At 40.4% G+C, this 18,802-nt stretch overlaps 3 protein-coding genes across 3 annotated transcripts; 1 reads left to right on the forward strand and 2 right to left on the reverse strand.

The window, feature by feature from the left end:
* Positions 1–1,500: 1,500 nt before the first annotated feature.
* On the reverse strand, positions 1,501–11,167 carry tbp (TATA box binding protein). Its single transcript, XM_080729675.1, has 9 exons — positions 11,077–11,167; positions 10,059–10,193; positions 8,972–9,125; positions 6,642–6,822; positions 4,914–5,001; positions 4,437–4,528; positions 4,044–4,211; positions 3,576–3,670; positions 1,501–3,146 (listed from the first exon to the last, which is right to left on the reverse strand). Exons 2-9 carry the CDS (start codon positions 10,101–10,103, stop codon positions 3,067–3,069), a joined length of 903 nt encoding a protein of 300 aa, XP_080585801.1. The 5' UTR covers positions 10,104–10,193; positions 11,077–11,167; the 3' UTR covers positions 1,501–3,066.
* A 536-nt stretch (positions 11,168–11,703) lies between these two features.
* Positions 11,704–13,866, forward strand: LOC308288116 (26S proteasome regulatory subunit 6A-B). Its single transcript, XM_080729462.1, has 2 exons — positions 11,704–12,666; positions 13,434–13,866. The coding sequence occupies exons 1-2, from the start codon at positions 11,722–11,724 to the stop codon at positions 13,770–13,772; spliced, it is 1,284 nt and encodes a 427-aa protein (XP_080585588.1). The 5' UTR covers positions 11,704–11,721; the 3' UTR covers positions 13,773–13,866.
* A 1,495-nt stretch (positions 13,867–15,361) lies between these two features.
* Positions 15,362–18,720, reverse strand: psmb1 (proteasome 20S subunit beta 1). The gene is made up of 6 exons (XM_080729501.1): positions 18,547–18,720; positions 17,510–17,617; positions 16,934–17,015; positions 16,389–16,518; positions 15,979–16,085; positions 15,362–15,720 (listed from the first exon to the last, which is right to left on the reverse strand). The coding sequence occupies exons 1-6, from the start codon at positions 18,645–18,647 to the stop codon at positions 15,535–15,537; spliced, it is 714 nt and encodes a 237-aa protein (XP_080585627.1). The 5' UTR covers positions 18,648–18,720; the 3' UTR covers positions 15,362–15,534.
* Between the last annotated feature and the right edge of the window lie 82 nt (positions 18,721–18,802).

Raw genomic sequence — 18,802 nt, forward strand, 5'->3', positions numbered from 1 at the left:
TATTTACAAGTGGCTTAAGGCCGCAGCCCACTTTGGCACAGGGCACAGGACACAGGCCAGCCCACAGTCAACGGACACAGGACAGTCAACGGACTTTGAGACACGCCCACAGGCCCCACACTCGAGCATAGGCACAGGGCACAGGGCAGTCCACAGTCAACGGACTTTGAAGCAGCAAAAAAAAAAAATTCTCAAAAAAAAAATTTTTTCTCAATTTTTTTTTTCTCAAAATTTCTTTTTCTCAAAAACCTTTTTTTCTCAAAAAAAAATTTTCTCAAAATTTTTTTTTCTCAAAAAAATTTTTTTTTCTCAAACTTTTTTTTTTTTTTTTTTTTTAAACTAGATGTGAGCGGGCCGAAGGCCCGCAAACCTCTAGTGCTTTACAACAGTGGTAGATGTTCTTCTCAAGGCCCAGCCTGAGCCCAGCCCGAGTACGAAGGGTGGTTGATCCACTGACAGGGACAGAATTTCTGCAGCCATTGACTGATCTCTCTTATGGTCTAGAAGAGATGTCATTAACAGAAAAGAGAAATGCCAACCCAAACAGCCCAACCCATGTCTGTCTTGTATGTACTAATATTTAATAAAATTGTACATTTTTGTTGCTGCCACCTCCATTAACTCTTTCTATTAAAGACAAATCGAGTATCAAAGTCCTGATGTCACTCTGTTATCCCCTGGGTCACAGAAGTATTCTATTAAAACTAGACCAGGTCAACCTGGTTGTGCCAGACCCCCTGTCTGTCATCATCATTTATGACATCATGCCTTTTGTAGGCATGTCATCATCATGTCATCATCATATATACCCTTTATATAGAAAACCCGGACAGACCGACATTTGCTTATGTAGGCCTACCCATTTCATGGGTCTGGCAAATACCATCGGGTCATCTTAGCATCAGGTCATAAAGAATTGTGTTCCAAAAATAAACAAATCAGCCAACCCACTGATCCATGCAGTAATGAGGAAATGTGTTCTTGGTGACTCAGTCTTAGACACGCCATTGTCTAAATAAACTCGACTGTTAAAGCAGATTCAGCTATGGGATTTTATTTTTTTCCAAATTGCTATGCTTCCCAGATTGGTCTGTGAATAACATATTGTAATAAACAGGATTGATTAGACAGTGTTCCGTTGTAGCCTGCAAAATGTATTAGACCAAATGAAACGTAACTAGAAGCACTGACATGTCACTGATGGTAAGGTGGTGCGTCATTCATTAAAGAGCAGGTTTTCCATTTTGTATTGAAAGACCTGATATTGGAATTGTAGAACAGAATGAATCCTCTCATATTTGATGACATCCACACATCTTCTAAAGAGTTGGTGATTGAGATGTAATTAATTTAAGGTCATTTTGCCTGCTTTTGGATGGACAGTGGATGCCTTAAGTCGATTGTTCAAGGAGCCATGTCAGAGTGCATACTGGAGAATGAAAATGTGAAATATCCCTTTATTATGCAGAAAGCAAAATCTTTTACTTCGAATATGTACATGTTTAATTATTAACAGGGCAACAAATTAAACAATTCGAAGCCAGAACAGGAACTTGATATTGCTTTCAGACTGAAGCCAAACATATTTCAGAAGCCAAACATATTTCATTTTGATAGTGTTGTAAAACAAAGTATACATTCGACTTCAATTAGACTTAAACCTGGTGTCACATTGCTTCCAAAACAGCAATATTTGCAGAGTAACACCATCTTATGACTGAATATAAAATAGGCCTTAAGTGGTTAATCTTAGCTTGCTAACCACATCCAATCATACCATTTCTGGCTGTCTGGTTGAGCATGTGATCTGGAAACTAAGACTAAGTTCCAAGATATTCATTTGTCTATGCTAAGGTTGAATCATAAAAACAAAGATCTTAAAATACAATTTTAACAAATACTAAAAGAGAAATCTTTGAACAGCGTTAAGTTAAAGGTTGATCTGAATACATGTCTTGTCAATGAAAGCTGGTTTGTCCTGCCATCAAACCATCTTTCAGTGCTGATAAACGGAGATGGTCTGGTATAACACATGGTAAACATTCAGAGACAAACTAGATCATATGGGCCAGTTTTATCCGCAGGGGCCCAAAATACATTTTCTTCACAGTGCTACTGATATCCAAAACAAATGTTTGTTCCATTTGTCTACCCTTATTCCTCAGGTCATGTAACCTATTGCCTGGATGTACTGTATGTGCTCATGTATCACCTTTGGGGATGGAGTTGATTCATTTTACATTCAGTTTAACCACTTTCCACCTGGAGTCCCTATTTTGGGTCATAGTTGAAAATCTTGCATTGCTATCGCAAGTTTTCTATTAGTTGTGTGACAATGTACAGTATATAGGGCTTAAAGAGTAGTTCACCCAAAAAAGTGTTATACTTTTTTTCCTATCAATTACACAACCCATGAAGCCTTGAATTCATGGAGATTTTGTTTGTGTTGCATTCTTAAGGCAATAAATTGATGACCGGCAGAAAGATGCTAATGTCTCCGGTGGGAGACTCTGCCCGTAATGTTTTGGGTGAACTTGCTTTACTTAAAGAAAATACAAATGCAAACACTACTTCATAAAGAAAACATGTTTCAACTTACCTGAACACCAAGTCAAACAGATAAACTCAAACCGCTTGATAAAAAATTGTCTTCTTACATAAAAAGGAATGTAGCCAGACGATACGCGCAACCAGAAACAATCCGTGGAAAAAACCTTAAAAACAGCATAGAACAGTCCTTCCAGTCAGTGCGCTGTACTGTTGAGTGTTGTTCCTCCTGCTCAATGCTGTTGCAACAGATTTCTGTACCCATTCATTTAAAGTCTATGTACAACCATGAATTTGACGCAGAACTTGAACAATTATTTGAGATGAGACAAACAAACAAAAAACATATAAAATGTGTGTGTGTGTGTGTGTGTGTGTGTGTATGTATGTATGCGTGCGCAGTCTGCGCACGTGCATGACTGTTAAAAAAATGTTAAGATCAATCCCTGTACAACAGCCCCAATGGCAGTCCAAGTAAAAGAGGGGGAGGTGGGTGGAGAGGGTAGGAGGGCAGGGCATCTACGTTGTTTTCCGGAAGCCTTTTAGGATGGGGTAGATGTTCTCAAACGCCTCATAGATCTCTCCTCTCACCTTGGCACCTGGACAGATATACATAGAAACACACAGGATATCAGTGGTTCTGCCATGACATTACCAGCAGATACATTACATAATATATGGTAGAATATTCTGTGATGTAACATATAGTGTGTGTGGGATTCAGTGCAATTGTGTATAATAAACTGTGTATACGACACAGAGCAACAGTGAATGGGTAGACATTTGCAAGGTGTGTACATTTTATTTGACTACGTGGAACTTGATAAAAATACATTTTATTTCTGTCCTGCAGCATACCCAATATCCATTAAGTTTGACTTTTTTTGGAATATACACAGAAGCTGAGGATACTTGCTAACTAGTAAAACAGTTAATCCATTTTAGTTTGCCAAATACACAGAAGCTGAGGATACTTGCTAACTAGTAAAACAGTTAATCCATTTTAGTTTGCCAAGGAGAAAACTCACCTGTCAACACGACCTTTCCAGACACAAAGATGAGCAGGACAATTCTAGGCTTGATCATTCTATAGATCAACCCTGGAAACAACTCTGGTTCATAGCTGGAACAGACAGATAAGACAGACCACACTGTTAACATTATAACATTACATTACAATTAGAGGTCCACTGTTGCCGATACTAGTGTTGATCCTGCTCAGTATACATTTAAAAGGACATGATACCAGAGGAAAAACAGCAGATTTGACTTTCTTCAATTGTCTCTTATTATTGTATCCCTATCACAAAAAAGAAAATCAATTGCTGGATTAAAAAACAAAAGAATCTAAAAAGGAAATCTCTGTATATTGTCTTTTATCGACTCTCGTGCATATTGTTTTGGTCCCAGTCAAAAGTGGGGAATACACATAATGCCAAAATTAATAGTCTGCAACATTTGGCATTTAAGATGGAGGTAAAATGACGTAAAGTTACCTGCTGAACTGTTGATGTGTAAGGACCAGTCCTTCTAGTCTTATTGGGAACTTCACATCACAGCTGCCCACCATGTTCTGGATCTTAAAGTCCAGGAACTTGGCAGGAAACCCCAGCTTTTGAACGACACGGGCGTACTTCCTTGCCGCTAACCTGGACTGCTCTTCACTAGAGATCACATGTGAGGGAGAGAGAGAGAAGGAAGCAAGAAATAGAGGTGAGATCCCAAGAGGATGATTGGAGTTGGTACAGAACATTAAATGAGGAGTAGTAAGAGGACAAAGTATAAAAGTAAAATATGTAAAAGAAAAAACAGCACTCCTACTAAATGCCATATTGCCTCCACATGTTGCCTGTTCATTCATCACAAATTAATTACACTGTTGTACTGACCTCTTGGCTCCTGTGCATACCATCTTTCCAGAGCTGAAGATAAGAGCAGTGGTCCTAGGCTCTCGTATTCTCATGATGACAGCAGCAAAACGCTTGGAGGGGAAAGAGGGAGAGCATGGTATTATTTATTTTGAATTCACCCACACAAATGATTATACATCCTAAAACACATACTGTACATTCAGGATCATACGTTTCATTGATCGTTTGTCAACGCGGAAACTTCTATGAATTTAACTTAACTACATAAAATGATCTACTTGATTATCTCCTAAATTAAATTTGTATTTGAAACTTTATGTAAGTTTCTAGTTGTGCCCCGGAGTTGAACACAAAAATGTGTCCAAACGGTCTGTGGACCATAGTCTATTTAACTTAATTTACCTTATTTTACCATTGTAAGGTCTAAATTGTTTGCATAGATCAAATGAACATACTCATAAAAATGAATTAAGAAAGTAATTGTTGCAGCCCTACCTTGGGGTTGTACTCTGCATTCCTGGCTCTCAGGGCGATGGTCTTCAGATCCAGCTTGCAACCAAGATTCACTGTAGACACTATGTTCCTGGTAGAGACATGATGAAGGGGAGATGGTGAACAAAAGAACCAGAGATAGAGAACACAGACCATGTAGTGAAATGAAGAGCACCAAGAGAATCCACAACTTGAAAGATGCAATTGGAGATTTCAAGTGTGGTTACCTATCCTTTTTTACGAGCCCCAGAGAGCTTGAAGAGGCGTCTAACTTTCCATGTCTATGTTGGAAAGCCCATATATGGACATACTGTGTCAGTCTCATGTGGTCTATTATGTCAGACATACTGTATGTGATGTCAGCAATCTCCATATTTGGGAAAAGTTTAATATTTAATTTAAGTCAATGGAGAAAATGTATTCACGAATAAATGTATATATACATTAAACTATGGGTGCATTCGGAAATGTGCACCGGGTGTGTGATCAGTTTAGTGAGTGCAGTTGGCATTGATGTTGTAGACTGTAGAGTGAATTCATTGTGGCTTATTTACAAACAACCAGTTAAGGGGCAGCTTTTTTGTGTGCTTTTTTTAACATTGGCCTACCTGCTGTTAGTTTGTTGCGTGTGTAACAATAAAGCCCAAAGGACCAATCAAGCCACAAATAGTGCATTTTGCTACGCCATCATTCCTACGCCATTGTTCACAGCTGAGAAGCGCTCGAGACACAGCCATGAAAACCAACCAAAACCAACCAATCAAAACATCGCACCACACTGTCAAACCACAACTTCTGAGTAGAGACGGTCAGTGCGTGCACTCAGCACACCCGGGGCGCAGCGCACTGGATTTCCGAACGACATCGCACCGAATAAACGAACGGCAACATGGCACACCAGTGCGTTGAGTGCGCATGTCCAAACGCACCCTATATATATATTATATATCTTAGCAAAATAGCACGCATGTGTGTCCCGATGAAGCCGGTCGATTTGACATACAGTATGGCCTAAGTGCGTGCCACCAAAAATGTGGGAGGAGTAGCGCGGCAGGGAGACGATGGACGAAGTACTATAGTCTGATAATAGTTAGAGATCTTAGTTGTGGCATCTTCCCAGATCAATTGAATAGCCCATTCACACTAGTTCACTTTGTTCCGGGCTTCCGGGATGCCACACAAAAATGTAAAAAATCCTTAAACCATTAAAGATTAATCAAGGTCAGAATAATTTACCTGTAAATATTTAGTATCTGTGGATACAGTCTCGGTTTCTACGTCTGGCTTTGTGTGTAGAAGCACGGAATGAGCACAGAACTCCATGTATGGAGATAACCATTCTCTAGACAGAGTCATGATAGCTTACGCTTCCGAGGAAGAGGAGAGGAAAGGAAGAGGGACAGGAAGAGGGACAGACCGAGTGGGCGTCCCCCTTTCTTTGACGATGGCTTGCCAGATTGGGAGATAACTAATGTCACAGACAGAACAGCCCATACAAGGAGATATGCACGTGTCTCGTTTGATACCATGCAAAGTGAGCATTGCTCACTCGGATGGTAACGCACAGGTGCGATTTTTATTTACTAGATAATGCAGCTGCACAGTGGACCATTACAAGTATATTCAAGGAATAGTTTAGTACTGGCTTTGTTGCACTGCTACAAAATGCTAACAAGTTACAGAGCACAATGAGGTAAAATATAAGAACCAAGCTTAAAATAGGCAACTTACTGTAGCTGTGGCACTATTCCAGAGCTCTCTGAAGCTGGCGTGGCAGGTGTGATGGGGGTCATGGGGGTGAGAGGTGTGGCGGTGTAAAGGGGGGTGTTTCCTGGCAGGGCAGTAGTGGTGGTGCCCCCTACTGTCTGTGAGTGAAACAGCTGAGGGGTCTGCCCTGATGTCCCAGGAAGTCCTGGAAAAAACATATTTACAGTTCTAAGAAGTTGGTCAGAGAGGCTTAATGTCTCAATCAGCGCAGGGGTCTATCCCCTTTTCACAATGTGCTAGACCCAAGGTTGTAAAGACAAATGGATTGCACTGCGGATGCTGAACTCTCTCCCTGATGGGAAGTGTAATGACTCAGAAGATCATTGGAGACTTGGTTGAATTGCAAACTCTTCAGACTGCAGTTGCCTTTATACTCTCGGCTAGCATGCTCATGACATCCCGATGATGTCACGATGAATCGGCTACATCCATATATGGAGTCTCAAATATGGAGTCTATGATGTCAGGTTTAGATGTGTCAGCCAGCTCCATATATGCTGTTCAATCGTACCCAAATATGGTGTCCTTGATGTAGAACTAACATTTCTCAAATCAATTTGAAAAAATAATTGATTTGTTTCTATTAGTCAGGGACCCACAAGCTCAAGGAATAGGGTTTAACCTGTGATGTCTTGCCGTACTTTTTATTTCAGTTTTATCTATTAGTTTGGTCACAGAAGCTCCACAGAATGAGAGCAGAGGTCTGCTCTGCCGGAAACATCGCAAAAAAAAGTTATGGTCATTTGTATATTCACTGTCCCATTGACTCCACTACACAGGAAAAGAAAAATATTAAAAAAAGAAAATCAGCTTTAAGTAGCATGTGAGGGGTCAAACTAGGGGTTCTTCATGATTCTGAATCCATTGCGGCCCCAGAAAATTGTGAAAAGTGATGAGTCATCAAAAAAAAGTTTAAAAAAAGTGATGACTCATCACTTTTCACCGTTTTCTGGGGCTGGAATTTTTCCTAGGGAATGTTTTTCATGCAAAACAAATGCTTGCAATGGATTCAGAATCATGAAGAACCCCTAGTTTTACCCCTCACATCTTTTCCTGTGTAGTGGAGTCAATGGGACAGTGAATATACAAATAACTTTTTTTTCGTGATGTTTCCGGCAGAGCAGACCTCTCATTCTGTGGACCTTAACCCATCTGCCGCCGTTGACGGTGAGGACTGTCATTGAAAGGGTTAATACCATGGCGCCGTTGACGGTGAGGACTGTGAATCTTACTGTATATACAGTAAAGATATGATTACTTACTGTACGTCGCTCCGGTCCCGCCCGCATCGGTAATGTCGGCGATTTGTTTACAACGCACGTTGGGCGTGCACGCGAAGTGAAGCTCCTCAATGTTAAGTCAATGGAGAGGCCCATAAAGAAACTTCATTTAAACAAAATAGCCATTTTGAGACATTTTGCAGCAGATCTAAATGTAAACAAGGTTCAAGGCAGGGCGCAGCCATCTTCATCTTCTTGTCGCACACTGTCATGTGACTAGATGACGTAATCGTTGCCGTCAAGTGATAATCCAAAAAAACAAAAACAACCCCCTTCCGGCCCTTCAAAATAATAGCGGCGGCCGACGGAGGAAACGACGTGGCGCCGAGGCACCAAGCAACCTTCAGATTAAGAGGCAGTAGATGTGTTAATGACCAAACTAATAGATCAAACTGAAATAAATAAGACGCCCTAAGGGCAAGGTGGCGCACAGGGGCGCGTGGAGACATCTGCCTGGGTGACGGCAGACTGCTGGCGCTTTGGCACGGGATCAACTTTGACCAACAAAATGCACAGACCTGCTTGGTAGTATAAGTTGGACAAAATGTGGCCATATTTTCCCACATAATATGGAGATGACTGACTTCTGACATCATAGACCACATGAGACTGACACAATATGTCCATATGGGAATTCCCAGATATGGGCTTAATATTGATGATATCAGAGATCTCCATATATGGGCATAAAGGGGACAAGGATGTGTATTCATGACATCAGGGATCTGATGTCATCAAGAAATCAGATCACGCCTCATATCACGCTGACATCATTAACTTTTAATGAGGCGTCACGGTTGCAATAAATGAATTACGAAACCAGTAAATATAAAATACCTATTTGTACGTAAACTAAATATTTGTCAATGTTTGTCAAAAACAGACGGTGAGCCTGCAGATTCACAAATTTTGAAAAGGTAAAAAATTGGGACACATCAGCTATATAATTTGCCGATATCGTCAAAAAAGTCAAATAATGGCCAATATAGTCTCTGGACTACATCATCATCTCACCTGTGTTGGCCTGTTGAGCCTGCTGTTGCTGCTGTTGTCTCTGCTGCTCCTCCAGAATAGACAGACTGTTGGTGTTTTGGACCGGCTGAGGTGTCAGACCTGAGCCGTATGGCATCATGGGACTGAAGATAGGCATTCCTGGGGTCATGGCACCCTGAAACATTGGCCAAAGAAAAGATTTGTCTTTAACCACTTAACTAGCAATTACAGTATTTTCCGGACTATAAGGCGCACCGGACTATAAGGCGCACTGTCAATGAATGGTCTATTTTCAAACTGTTTTCATATATAAGGCGCACCGGACTATAAGGCGCACATAATAGACGCTACCATTGTGTTATGCATCCAACAGATGGAGCTGTGCTAAAGGGAATGTCAATGAATGATCCATATATAAGGCGCACTGGACTATAAGGCGCACTGTAGTTTTTTGAGAAAATTAAAGGCTTTTAAGTGCGCCTTATAGTCCGGAAAATACGGTAGCCAAAAATAGCTATGTATGCTGTCAGGCAGAACCCTCCATATTCGACCTTCTTATTAATGCCCTACTTGATCATACTACAGAATCACACAAAGTATCCAGAATCACACAAAGTATACATAGCAGATTTGAGCTTGTAGATCTGCTACTTTTGCCATTTTTGAATCCTGGAAAGTTTGGTACATTCAACCGACAGAGACGATATGGGGTTTAAGAGGTAATAATGCACTTAAACCTTTACACCAAATCACTTCACCGGACATGGCTGCTCTACAAGCTCGCATCACATCGTAATGCAATGCTGTGTGAACTTGTAGATTGTTTATTTTCACTGGATATTCGCCTATTTATGACCTGCCCTGAATAGGTCCGCAAGGGTTCATTTGGTTAATTGGGAAGTAGCTAACATCCTCTTTTATTCAAGACTTATAATTTATAGAGTAATGTTGGCCTATACAAACAAGGGAAAAGGGGCAGAAAACTGTTGAATTTTTACTTACTAGTGTCAATGAATGTTGCTGTCACATAATGTTTTTAGATGATTTTAGAAAATGAACTTGTTCTTAAGTAGGAAGGCTGTGTTAGTTTCAATTCAAAGTCAGTTACCGTTGGGGAGGCCAGCCCCTGGAAAGGTGTGTTGTTCTGGTCCATCGCTTCTTCGTCTCCTCAGCAAGCTGCCACCGAGAAGGGGGAGGCTGTCACGCCCGTGACACAGCAGTATGAGAGTTGTATTACAGCAGTCTGCAATAGAGGAAAATCAACAACATATATGTGCTGGAATTTACATTATGCTTCCTCCTCTTTGTTAGTCAAGCCCTGCTTGGAAAGATGGAGTAGTAAGATGAGACTTGTGATAGATAAGAGAAACAAGAATATTGAAGAATATCTTTACATTTAAATCGAGTGATTGACATGCACACACCTAGTGAATAAAAATCTATCAAAATAAATATATATGTGCCATTTAACCTCGCAAACGCTTTAATTTGTTCCTTATTCATATATTTTATAATTAAATGAAAAGTCCAGTTTTTGACTGGGTAAACAAAAAAACATGATATGAGCTATTTCAATAACATTTACGTCTGTTTGGCTTCAGATAACATGTTATGAGCATTTACCAACATGTTGTAATTAATTACCTTATTCCACATTCTAAACTAATAGCACTGACCATTCATAAGACTAATTGATAATGAAGATAAAGGATCATTTACAGCTCTGCACATAACAAGAATTAATGTTGTTGTAGTGGCGCCAACAACTTGACAGCTTCCCCAGCAGCGTTAGCTCCATGTCTACAAGGGTATCTCAATTGTTAATGTATTCATAAATCATAATAATGGTTGATTTATCAAAACATGGACTATATTATAGTACAGATGTGTGGTTTTCTGTGGCTGTAGAACGGTCTCCATCAGATAACAACTCAATCACACTGCCAGTTAACTTTGAAGCTTGCTATGCTAGCTGGCTACACGCTACACATGAAGCGGCGCTAGTAACTAGCCATTAAATATCATCACCTCAAGAAGGTAGATAATATATGTATGCAGTTTGAAAAGTCGTGCATGAGTTTATGCAGCTGTCAAGACATGGCTGCTGACATTTAACCAACACTCACCGGCTCCGTGTCACTGTAAACTGTTTAAAATCACATTTAAAACAAAACACCACCATGGCATGCTCATTGCTCTGTCCTGCACTGCGCTTAGACTAGAAAGAGACCCTAAGGATAGAAGATAGACGTCACGAACATACGGAAGCGGTCTGCACTGCGTTTAAAAAAAATGTATTATTACATATTAAGTAAAAGTAACACTACTGCAAGTACTCTGTTACAAGTAAAAGTCCGAATTCAATTCAATTCAAGCTTTGTTCCATGAGAAAACATACGTTTACATTGCCAAAGCAAGTTTCAAAACATAAAAAAAAAAAAAAAAAAAAACTGTTGAAAATGGAGAACATACAGTTGGAGGGGGTACACAGCATTGTGTAAACAGACATATGTCACATGTTGTCGTTATGTATATACAGGCAGGGTATGAAGCTTTTTGGAACAAATATCAGCATTTCTTTTTTTCTCGATACAATTTCAATAGCAGTAGTATGAAGTGTGAAGAACATTTCCGCTATACATGTTGTGACGTCACTTACTACTCCTTTGTACATAACCCTGATTTGAAGTGGGACATCCGGCGCGAATGGGCTAAAGAAGCATTTGTTTCCGTTAGGTCAAAGTTCGCAGCATTACAAGGCAGAAGCAGAAATGGCGTCGCTGAGTGATAAGTCAGTTTGGGACGAAGTGGAGGATGGAATTGGGGAAGAAGTGTTAAAAATGTCCACGGAGGAAATAGTACAGCGTACTAGGCTCCTGGACAGCGAGATAAAGATCATGAAGAGCGAGGTTCTGAGAGTCACCCACGAACTCCAAGCCATGAAAGACAAGATAAAGGAGAACACCGAGAAGATCAAAGTGAACAAAACCCTGCCTTACCTGGTGTCTAACGTCATCGAGCTGTTGGATGTGGACCCCAATGACCAAGAAGAAGACGGGGCCAACATCGACCTGGACTCCCAGAGGAAAGGCAAGTGCGCCGTGATCAAGACTTCCACCAGACAGACCTACTTCCTACCAGTGATCGGCCTGGTTGATGCTGAGAAACTGAAGCCTGGAGACCTGGTGGGTGTCAACAAAGACTCCTACCTGATCCTGGAGACTTTGCCTACCGAGTATGACTCCAGAGTCAAGGCCATGGAGGTGGATGAGCGTCCCACAGAGCAGTACAGCGACATAGGCGGGCTGGACAAACAGATTCAGGAGCTGGTAGAGGCCATTGTGCTTCCCATGAACCACAAGGAGAAGTTCGAGAACTTGGGGATTCAGCCCCCTAAAGGGGTTTTGATGTATGGCCCCCCAGGAACAGGCAAAACCCTGCTCGCCAGGGCTTGTGCAGCCCAAACCAAGGCCACGTTTCTGAAGCTCGCAGGTCCCCAACTCGTCCAGATGTTTATTGGAGACGGTGCCAAGCTGGTGAGAGATGCCTTCGCCCTGGCCAAAGAGAAGGCCCCATCTATCATCTTCATAGATGAACTTGATGCCATCGGAACCAAGCGCTTTGACAGCGAGAAGGCGGGTGACAGAGAGGTCCAGAGAACCATGTTGGAGCTTCTTAACCAGCTGGATGGATTTCAGCCCAACATGCAGGTCAAGGTAATGACTCCCACAGTCTCTCACATTTCACATTAAACTTTATTGTTTATCACAGGTTAACAGGTGTAAAATATTGTGTGAAAATCTTTGTACAAGCTCCCATCATTTGAAGTTTCAAAGAATTGAGTACAAAAGCCCCCAATGGAAATAAGCATACCTTGTACTGAACTGTACTTGACTGTGCCTTTTCTTTTAATGCAAACTGCTGATAAAATATTCCATCAATCAATAGAGTGAAAACAGGTCAGATATGTCAAAATATCCTAATATTAACCATTCAGGCCGGGAACACATTTTGCTGTTTGGGAGGGGCTTACAGTACATGTACAGTATGTAGCAACATATTTGTTTTGTAGGCTAATTTCTGATTTAGCCCTATTCTATAGGTTAGGCCTAAATGGGTTAATATGAACAAAAATAAGGTCCAAATCACAAGAATTCACCAGGATTTCTCAAACTTTACATTAACCAACGTGCTGTCTTCTGATAGTAGTACATGTATAGAGAGTATGCACATGCATAAAGTGAATGGCAAATCGAGTGGCACAGTGAGTTTAACATCGTTAAATGCAATCAGATAGGACTTTTCTGTTTTGATGTATGGGCTGTCAAGGCAAGAAACTCGTTTTTTTTGCCACTCAGTAGGCGTTCCCACATAACTTCCTGGTATGATGATGATGTCACGCACATAGCCTCTATTATGTATTATACAAATGACTTTGTGTTAAATTGCACTTACTACATTGTAATCCATGTGTTTCTACTAGGTGATTGCTGCCACCAACAGAGTGGACATCCTGGACCCGGCGCTGCTCCGTTCTGGACGTCTAGACAGGAAGATTGAATTCCCCATGCCCAACGAGGAGGCCAGGGCTCGGATCATGCAGATTCACTCACGCAAGATGAACGTCAGCCCTGATGTCAACTACGAGGAGCTGGCCCGCTGCACTGACGACTTCAACGGAGCACAGTGCAAAGCCGTGTGTGTTGAGGCTGGAATGATAGCACTGCGTCGTGGTGCTACAGAGCTCAACCACGAGGATTACATGGAAGGCATCCTCGAAGTCCAAGCTAAAAAGAAGGCTAACCTACAGTACTATGCCTAAGGAAACACCTGTATGCGTTTGTGTGTACCCTTTTCATTTGTTAAGTTTTCAAGTTAACGACAGTTAATAAAAGGAAATAAAAATTCCATCATGATGTAGATGTGTATTTCTTGTTCTGCAGGAAATATCAGAGCCACTATTCGGTAGTAGTAACTGCTAATCTGTTATTTTTTTTTAACAGTGATCTTTTTATAGCTAGTGTGGGGGGCTGTGGTTATGGTTCACAAGATAAAAAAATACCTGAAGTTCATAATTAAGCAGCTCTAAAATATTGAATTCCAAATCTGTAAAATATTGCTGTGCAGACGTGGAATTTGAAACCATTAAGTTTGGAAAAGGCTCATTTTTGACCCAAGCTTTTGTAAGATTAGGTCTCAACCTTAACAGAATAGTTACTCCAATAAGACGTTTTACAAATAGAACATTATCAGACAGCAACAATACATCTATTAAACTGGAGGAATTCAATCCCTGAAAATAATTAAATTGCAACTTTAGAAGGGAAAGTGTAGGCTAGTCTCTTTAAAACATTCATCTTGTAAAAATGTTTATTGTAAAATGCATCTAACAGCCTCCACACTTAATTAATTGTAAACTAAAGGGCAGACAGAGGGTCATGGTTGTAGACAGTTCATATTCTTTACATACCTTACTACGGTACTGACATTGGACCCAATATGTACACCAAAGATGTGTGCATATTGCACATTCTGTGGGCACCCATTAGGAATTGGGTCTCTAAAACATAGTTCCTCCGGGAAATAATGTTCAGTAAGAAAGTTGGACCATTAAAAACATGAAAATGTGGTTGCTCCAGGTGTATGAATGGTCCAAATAAACTTTAAGATTTATATATTTACTTTCTGGGCATTAAAAACAATTAAATATAGAAGGGAATTTAAATATTTGAAACGACATACTTTGACCATCCCACCCCCAGGGGCCAAAACTAAAAAATAAATAAAAAGAAAATAAAGCTTCTAGCTGCCCCTCAGGTGGGGTATGAAATAAAGGTATATAGTTCTTTTTTTTTATTGGCCTGTTGTCTTATACTGTACATAGTCAATACAGCAATTTTTTTAATAAGGGGTAAAAGTTTGGGGCCCATCACTTACTATACACTACCATAAAGGGAAAAAAAGAACCCCCAAAACATCTGTTTTAAGTAGCATGTGAGGGGTCAAACTAGGGGTTTTTAAATTACTGAATCCATTGCAAGCATTTGTTTTGCATGAAAAACATTCCTTGGGCTAAAAACAGCCCCATAAACTATGTTTTTTAGAGCAGTGCCGTGGTATATGTGCCCCCACCCCATGGTCTTAGGAATGCAGCATAAACAAGGAATAAATTGGCCTCCTGTGTTAACTGTGCATATCTGAATAGGATGGGGTAGGTCTACACACCTGTATTTTAACATCAGTTATTATGGTGGTACTTGGAGAGAGATATTTTCTGAGGTGGTACTTTTTAATATGAATGTAATTTGACTAAGTGGTAGGTGTGATGTGGTCTTTGTATACAGTGTATGTGTGTGCAGTCTGCACACCTTGAGCAATAAATGTAAAAAAATAATATATTCCAGCAACTGTTTTATTCTTTAATAAGAATGTAAAAAGAACAGGAGATCAATTATTCTTCCACAAAATAATGAAAAATCCAGACAAAGCCAAAACCTACACAATGCCAGGACAGGGAGAGAAATAGGTGGGGATCAAAGTAAACCTGGGCAAAAAGAGAGAATGGACATGAAGTCTTTCCCTCCTCAATCCTTCCTCAGTGGGAAAGTTTGTTCCTTGATGCCTTCCTTCGTGACGATACAAAGCCTAAGAGCATCTCCAGTGTAGACGTCTCTCTCTGCCGCAGAAATGAACACATCTTTGACCAGTCGAATTGCCTTCTCCTGGGTCAGAGGAACATGCTCCACACCCTCCATATTCTTAAAACCAATCTGGAGAAGGACCACAGGCACAGGAGGATGGAGAAATGAAGTGTTTAATACCATGGAGCAGAGAAGCAACAGTACAAGCAATATTCTGACTTTTATCATACCCAGGCAATTATGAAATGCCAGATTCAACAGCTCAAGATGGCCACATTGTACAAATTGTATAAAATGATCCGTTCTTAATAGAAAAATAATTGACCAAAATAAAAGTTCATTAATCTCCAGGGGGAACAATATTAGATGTGTGGAATGCATATTTACCTGGTTGTCTAGTAGTGGCTGTAGCATAGCACTGGCTGATCCTCCAGCCTTGTAGGTGTCTCTCTGGTAGGAGCCCACTGGGTCAAAGCTATAGACAGCTCCTTTGCCTGTCAGACAAACACAGTTTATTACCAAACATGTCTGACCAAACATGTCTTATTCCCAAATCTGTCTATTTGACATGCTCTGATGGCAAAGAGTCTTTAAGTCCCTTGAAAAGCATTACATCAAATGTCTTATGAGCAGTGTTGATAGATGATGCCTTCTCATTCAGTCCACCCATGTTTACAAGGTTCTTGTAGTAGTTCTACAAGCGAGTTAAGCAACCATGTTCCTTCACTGAATCTATTCTCCCTTTCTACTAACAAACCCAATCAAGCCTGATATCTGTTTACTACCAATGGACTTACCCTCCTCATCCAGTCCTCCAATGATGTTGTACACATAGTAAGGGAAGAACCTCCTGCCATACAGGATGGTGGACAGCATGGCTGCTATGGCCCCACTGGTCATCATCTTGTTGTTCGAGTGCTTGTACATCTGACAATGGCAGGCAGAAAAAGTTAAACAACTTCTTGTTGATCCATTAGTTAGAAAGAATTGGGTCATGTGTGGTTCTGGCTTTACATAATACTACAGCTGGATTCTTAAAAAAAGTAATGCTTTGTGAGCAGCATGATGGGTGATCATGATTTATCATGCCTCTATATGGCTTGTACAGCTGGGAAATGAGGCAGAAACAATCTATATACATTTGATAAGCCCTATTGTTGCAACATTGATATAATCAAACAGTACTCAAACTCAGAATGGTAATTAATACAATACATTTTTTTTTTTTGCAATTCTGTCTTAGCGATAGCCAAAAGTAATGCAGGGGTGAGCTAATTAGGATTACAGGGAGTTTCAGGATCAGGCCAACGTTGTGAAAGAGACCCATACAGGCTGTGCTCACCTTTAGTCTGGCATCGATGATCTTAGTCAGAGTCAGGCAGTCGCCATGGAAACCGCTGCAGCCAATGACAGTAGTGTCTGTCCTATAGGGGAGGAAATGAGGAGGCGAAGTCAATGATTGACAGGATAACATTACTCTTCAAAAATAACATATTACTCTTCAAAATATTCTCAGGGAATCTGGGAGTCATTGATGAGTCCAGAGTTAGTTTTACACCACTCGAGCACAACTTCATATTGTCCAATTGGGACAAACAAACAATAACTGTACTCACCCAGCCAGTACCACTACCGTATTAAGCTATATCTCAAGGTTATATAGAGTATTACTGTGAGTGAATCTGTACATTACTAGGTGGAAAAAGAAAACCAATCTGACCAAAGAGTGCTGCATTTATGTAAAAGTTTACAAGTTATAAGATTATATGGCGCTCACAACTTTCCGATTGGTGTAAACGTGAGACTTTTATGTTTTAGGATTTGAATGCTGAACTATCTCTTAAACATGATGTCTATTGCCTTTCATTAATCTCACACCACTCGTGGATAATAATTATGGTCCCCAGTGCCCACTTACAACTTATAGCATTTTGGAGAGTCACGACTGTGAATTGAATAGCCTTCACTAAGGCGAGTGTCTGAAGCAACAATGGCAAAGTCTTCTCCGGCAACAGCAAGTACAGTCCTGAAAAACAACACACATCATCAGATCATTTACTTCATGTATAGCGGTATAATGCAGTACAGCCCTCAAGTGAAAACCACCACATATCAGATCATTTATTTTAGTGCAGTGGTTGCTCACTACTTTTTAGCTCGAGACCCAAAAGAGAAATTTGTCCAGGACCCAAACTAACAGCATATCTACAAGCTCACATTTCACTGTGAGCTTGTAGATCGACTATTTTCACTACTTCTTAAACATTTGTTTTCTAATTTATGGAATCTCTTAAATCTTTTATTTATTAATGAGATTTCTTAGAAAAATCATTGCATTTTTTTTTATCCAAGAAATTCTTAGCTTTTTGGGTAATGTTTTGTGAACATATAATAATTTAAAAACTTCGAAATGTAGGAAACCAAAAATTAAAGGACCCATAAAAATGTCTGCGACCCACAAATGGGTCCCGACCCAGTGCTTCAGAACCACTGCTTTTCAGTGGTTCAGGGGTCCGTGGACCCTTAGGACCCATCTGTAACCCCAGTTACATAAGTCTATAACTCAAGTGTACAAATGGAACCAAGTTGACCCATTTAGTTCCATTTGTACTCTCTCAGAGATATGAGGGTCTTTGAAATTTAAGTTTGAGAACCACTGATTTGCTTTATGCAATGAACACTGCTGCACATGCTAGCTACCTTGTTGGCTAACCGAAACTGAAAACATCATAATTTTCACGCATTAAATAAATCTAGTTATCAATTTCACAAACACACGTTGAGTTTATTTATAGATAAAAACATTCGCAATATGAATATACTTCCCATTCATTTAGGCTTTGATTAGAATCACATCAACATTAGGTTAAGGTAGCTAGCCTATGTAGCGTTAGCTAACCGGCTGGCCAACAGAACTTAGCAGTCATGTTCCTAAATAAACCCTGCCATTCTTACCCTCCATTGAACGTGTACGGAGAAAACCGATGTTCTACTGGTCCCGTGTTGTGATAATATCTCATTTTTCCATTGTCTCCGAAAGCTTGTGTGGAAAGCATCGTTGCTGTCAGCGCACAAGCTGTTGTACTACAAGTAAACTGTAAACTCGCTGTATCACCTCAATATGGCAGCCTCCCTCTACTCTCAACATCCACGTTCTCAAGCTGTTCCAAGAGGAGTGCGCCCTCCACAGGCACCACGATGTATGTCAGGT

The sequence above is a fragment of the Nannobrachium achirus genome (assembly GCF_963921795.1).
Source record: "Nannobrachium achirus genome assembly, chromosome: 7".
In the NCBI taxonomy this organism is placed as follows: Eukaryota; Metazoa; Chordata; class Actinopteri; order Myctophiformes; family Myctophidae; genus Nannobrachium; species Nannobrachium achirus.

Coding starts and splice junctions, on each gene's coding strand:
- tbp (XM_080729675.1), bottom strand. CDS start 10,103: ATGGACCAGAACAACACACCTTTCCAGGGGCTGGCCTCCCCAACG. Junction 4,212..4,436: donor GTATGCACAGGAGCCAAGAG/GTCAGTACAACA, acceptor TGTGATCTCTAG/TGAAGAGCAGTCCAGGTTAG. Junction 3,671..4,043: donor ACACATCAACAGTTCAGCAG/GTAACTTTACGT, acceptor TGTCTGTTCCAG/CTATGAACCAGAGTTGTTTC.
- LOC308288116 (XM_080729462.1), top strand. CDS start 11,722: ATGGCGTCGCTGAGTGATAAGTCAGTTTGGGACGAAGTGGAGGATGGA. Junction 12,667..13,433: donor AGCCCAACATGCAGGTCAAG/GTAATGACTCCC, acceptor TGTTTCTACTAG/GTGATTGCTGCCACCAACAG.
- psmb1 (XM_080729501.1), bottom strand. CDS start 18,647: ATGCTTTCCACACAAGCTTTCGGAGACAATGGAAAAATGAGATATTAT. Junction 17,016..17,509: donor TCTCCAAAATGCTATAAGTT/GTAAGTGGGCAC, acceptor CCTCCCCTATAG/GACAGACACTACTGTCATTG. Junction 15,721..15,978: donor AGCCACTACTAGACAACCAG/GTAAATATGCAT, acceptor GTCCTTCTCCAG/ATTGGTTTTAAGAATATGGA.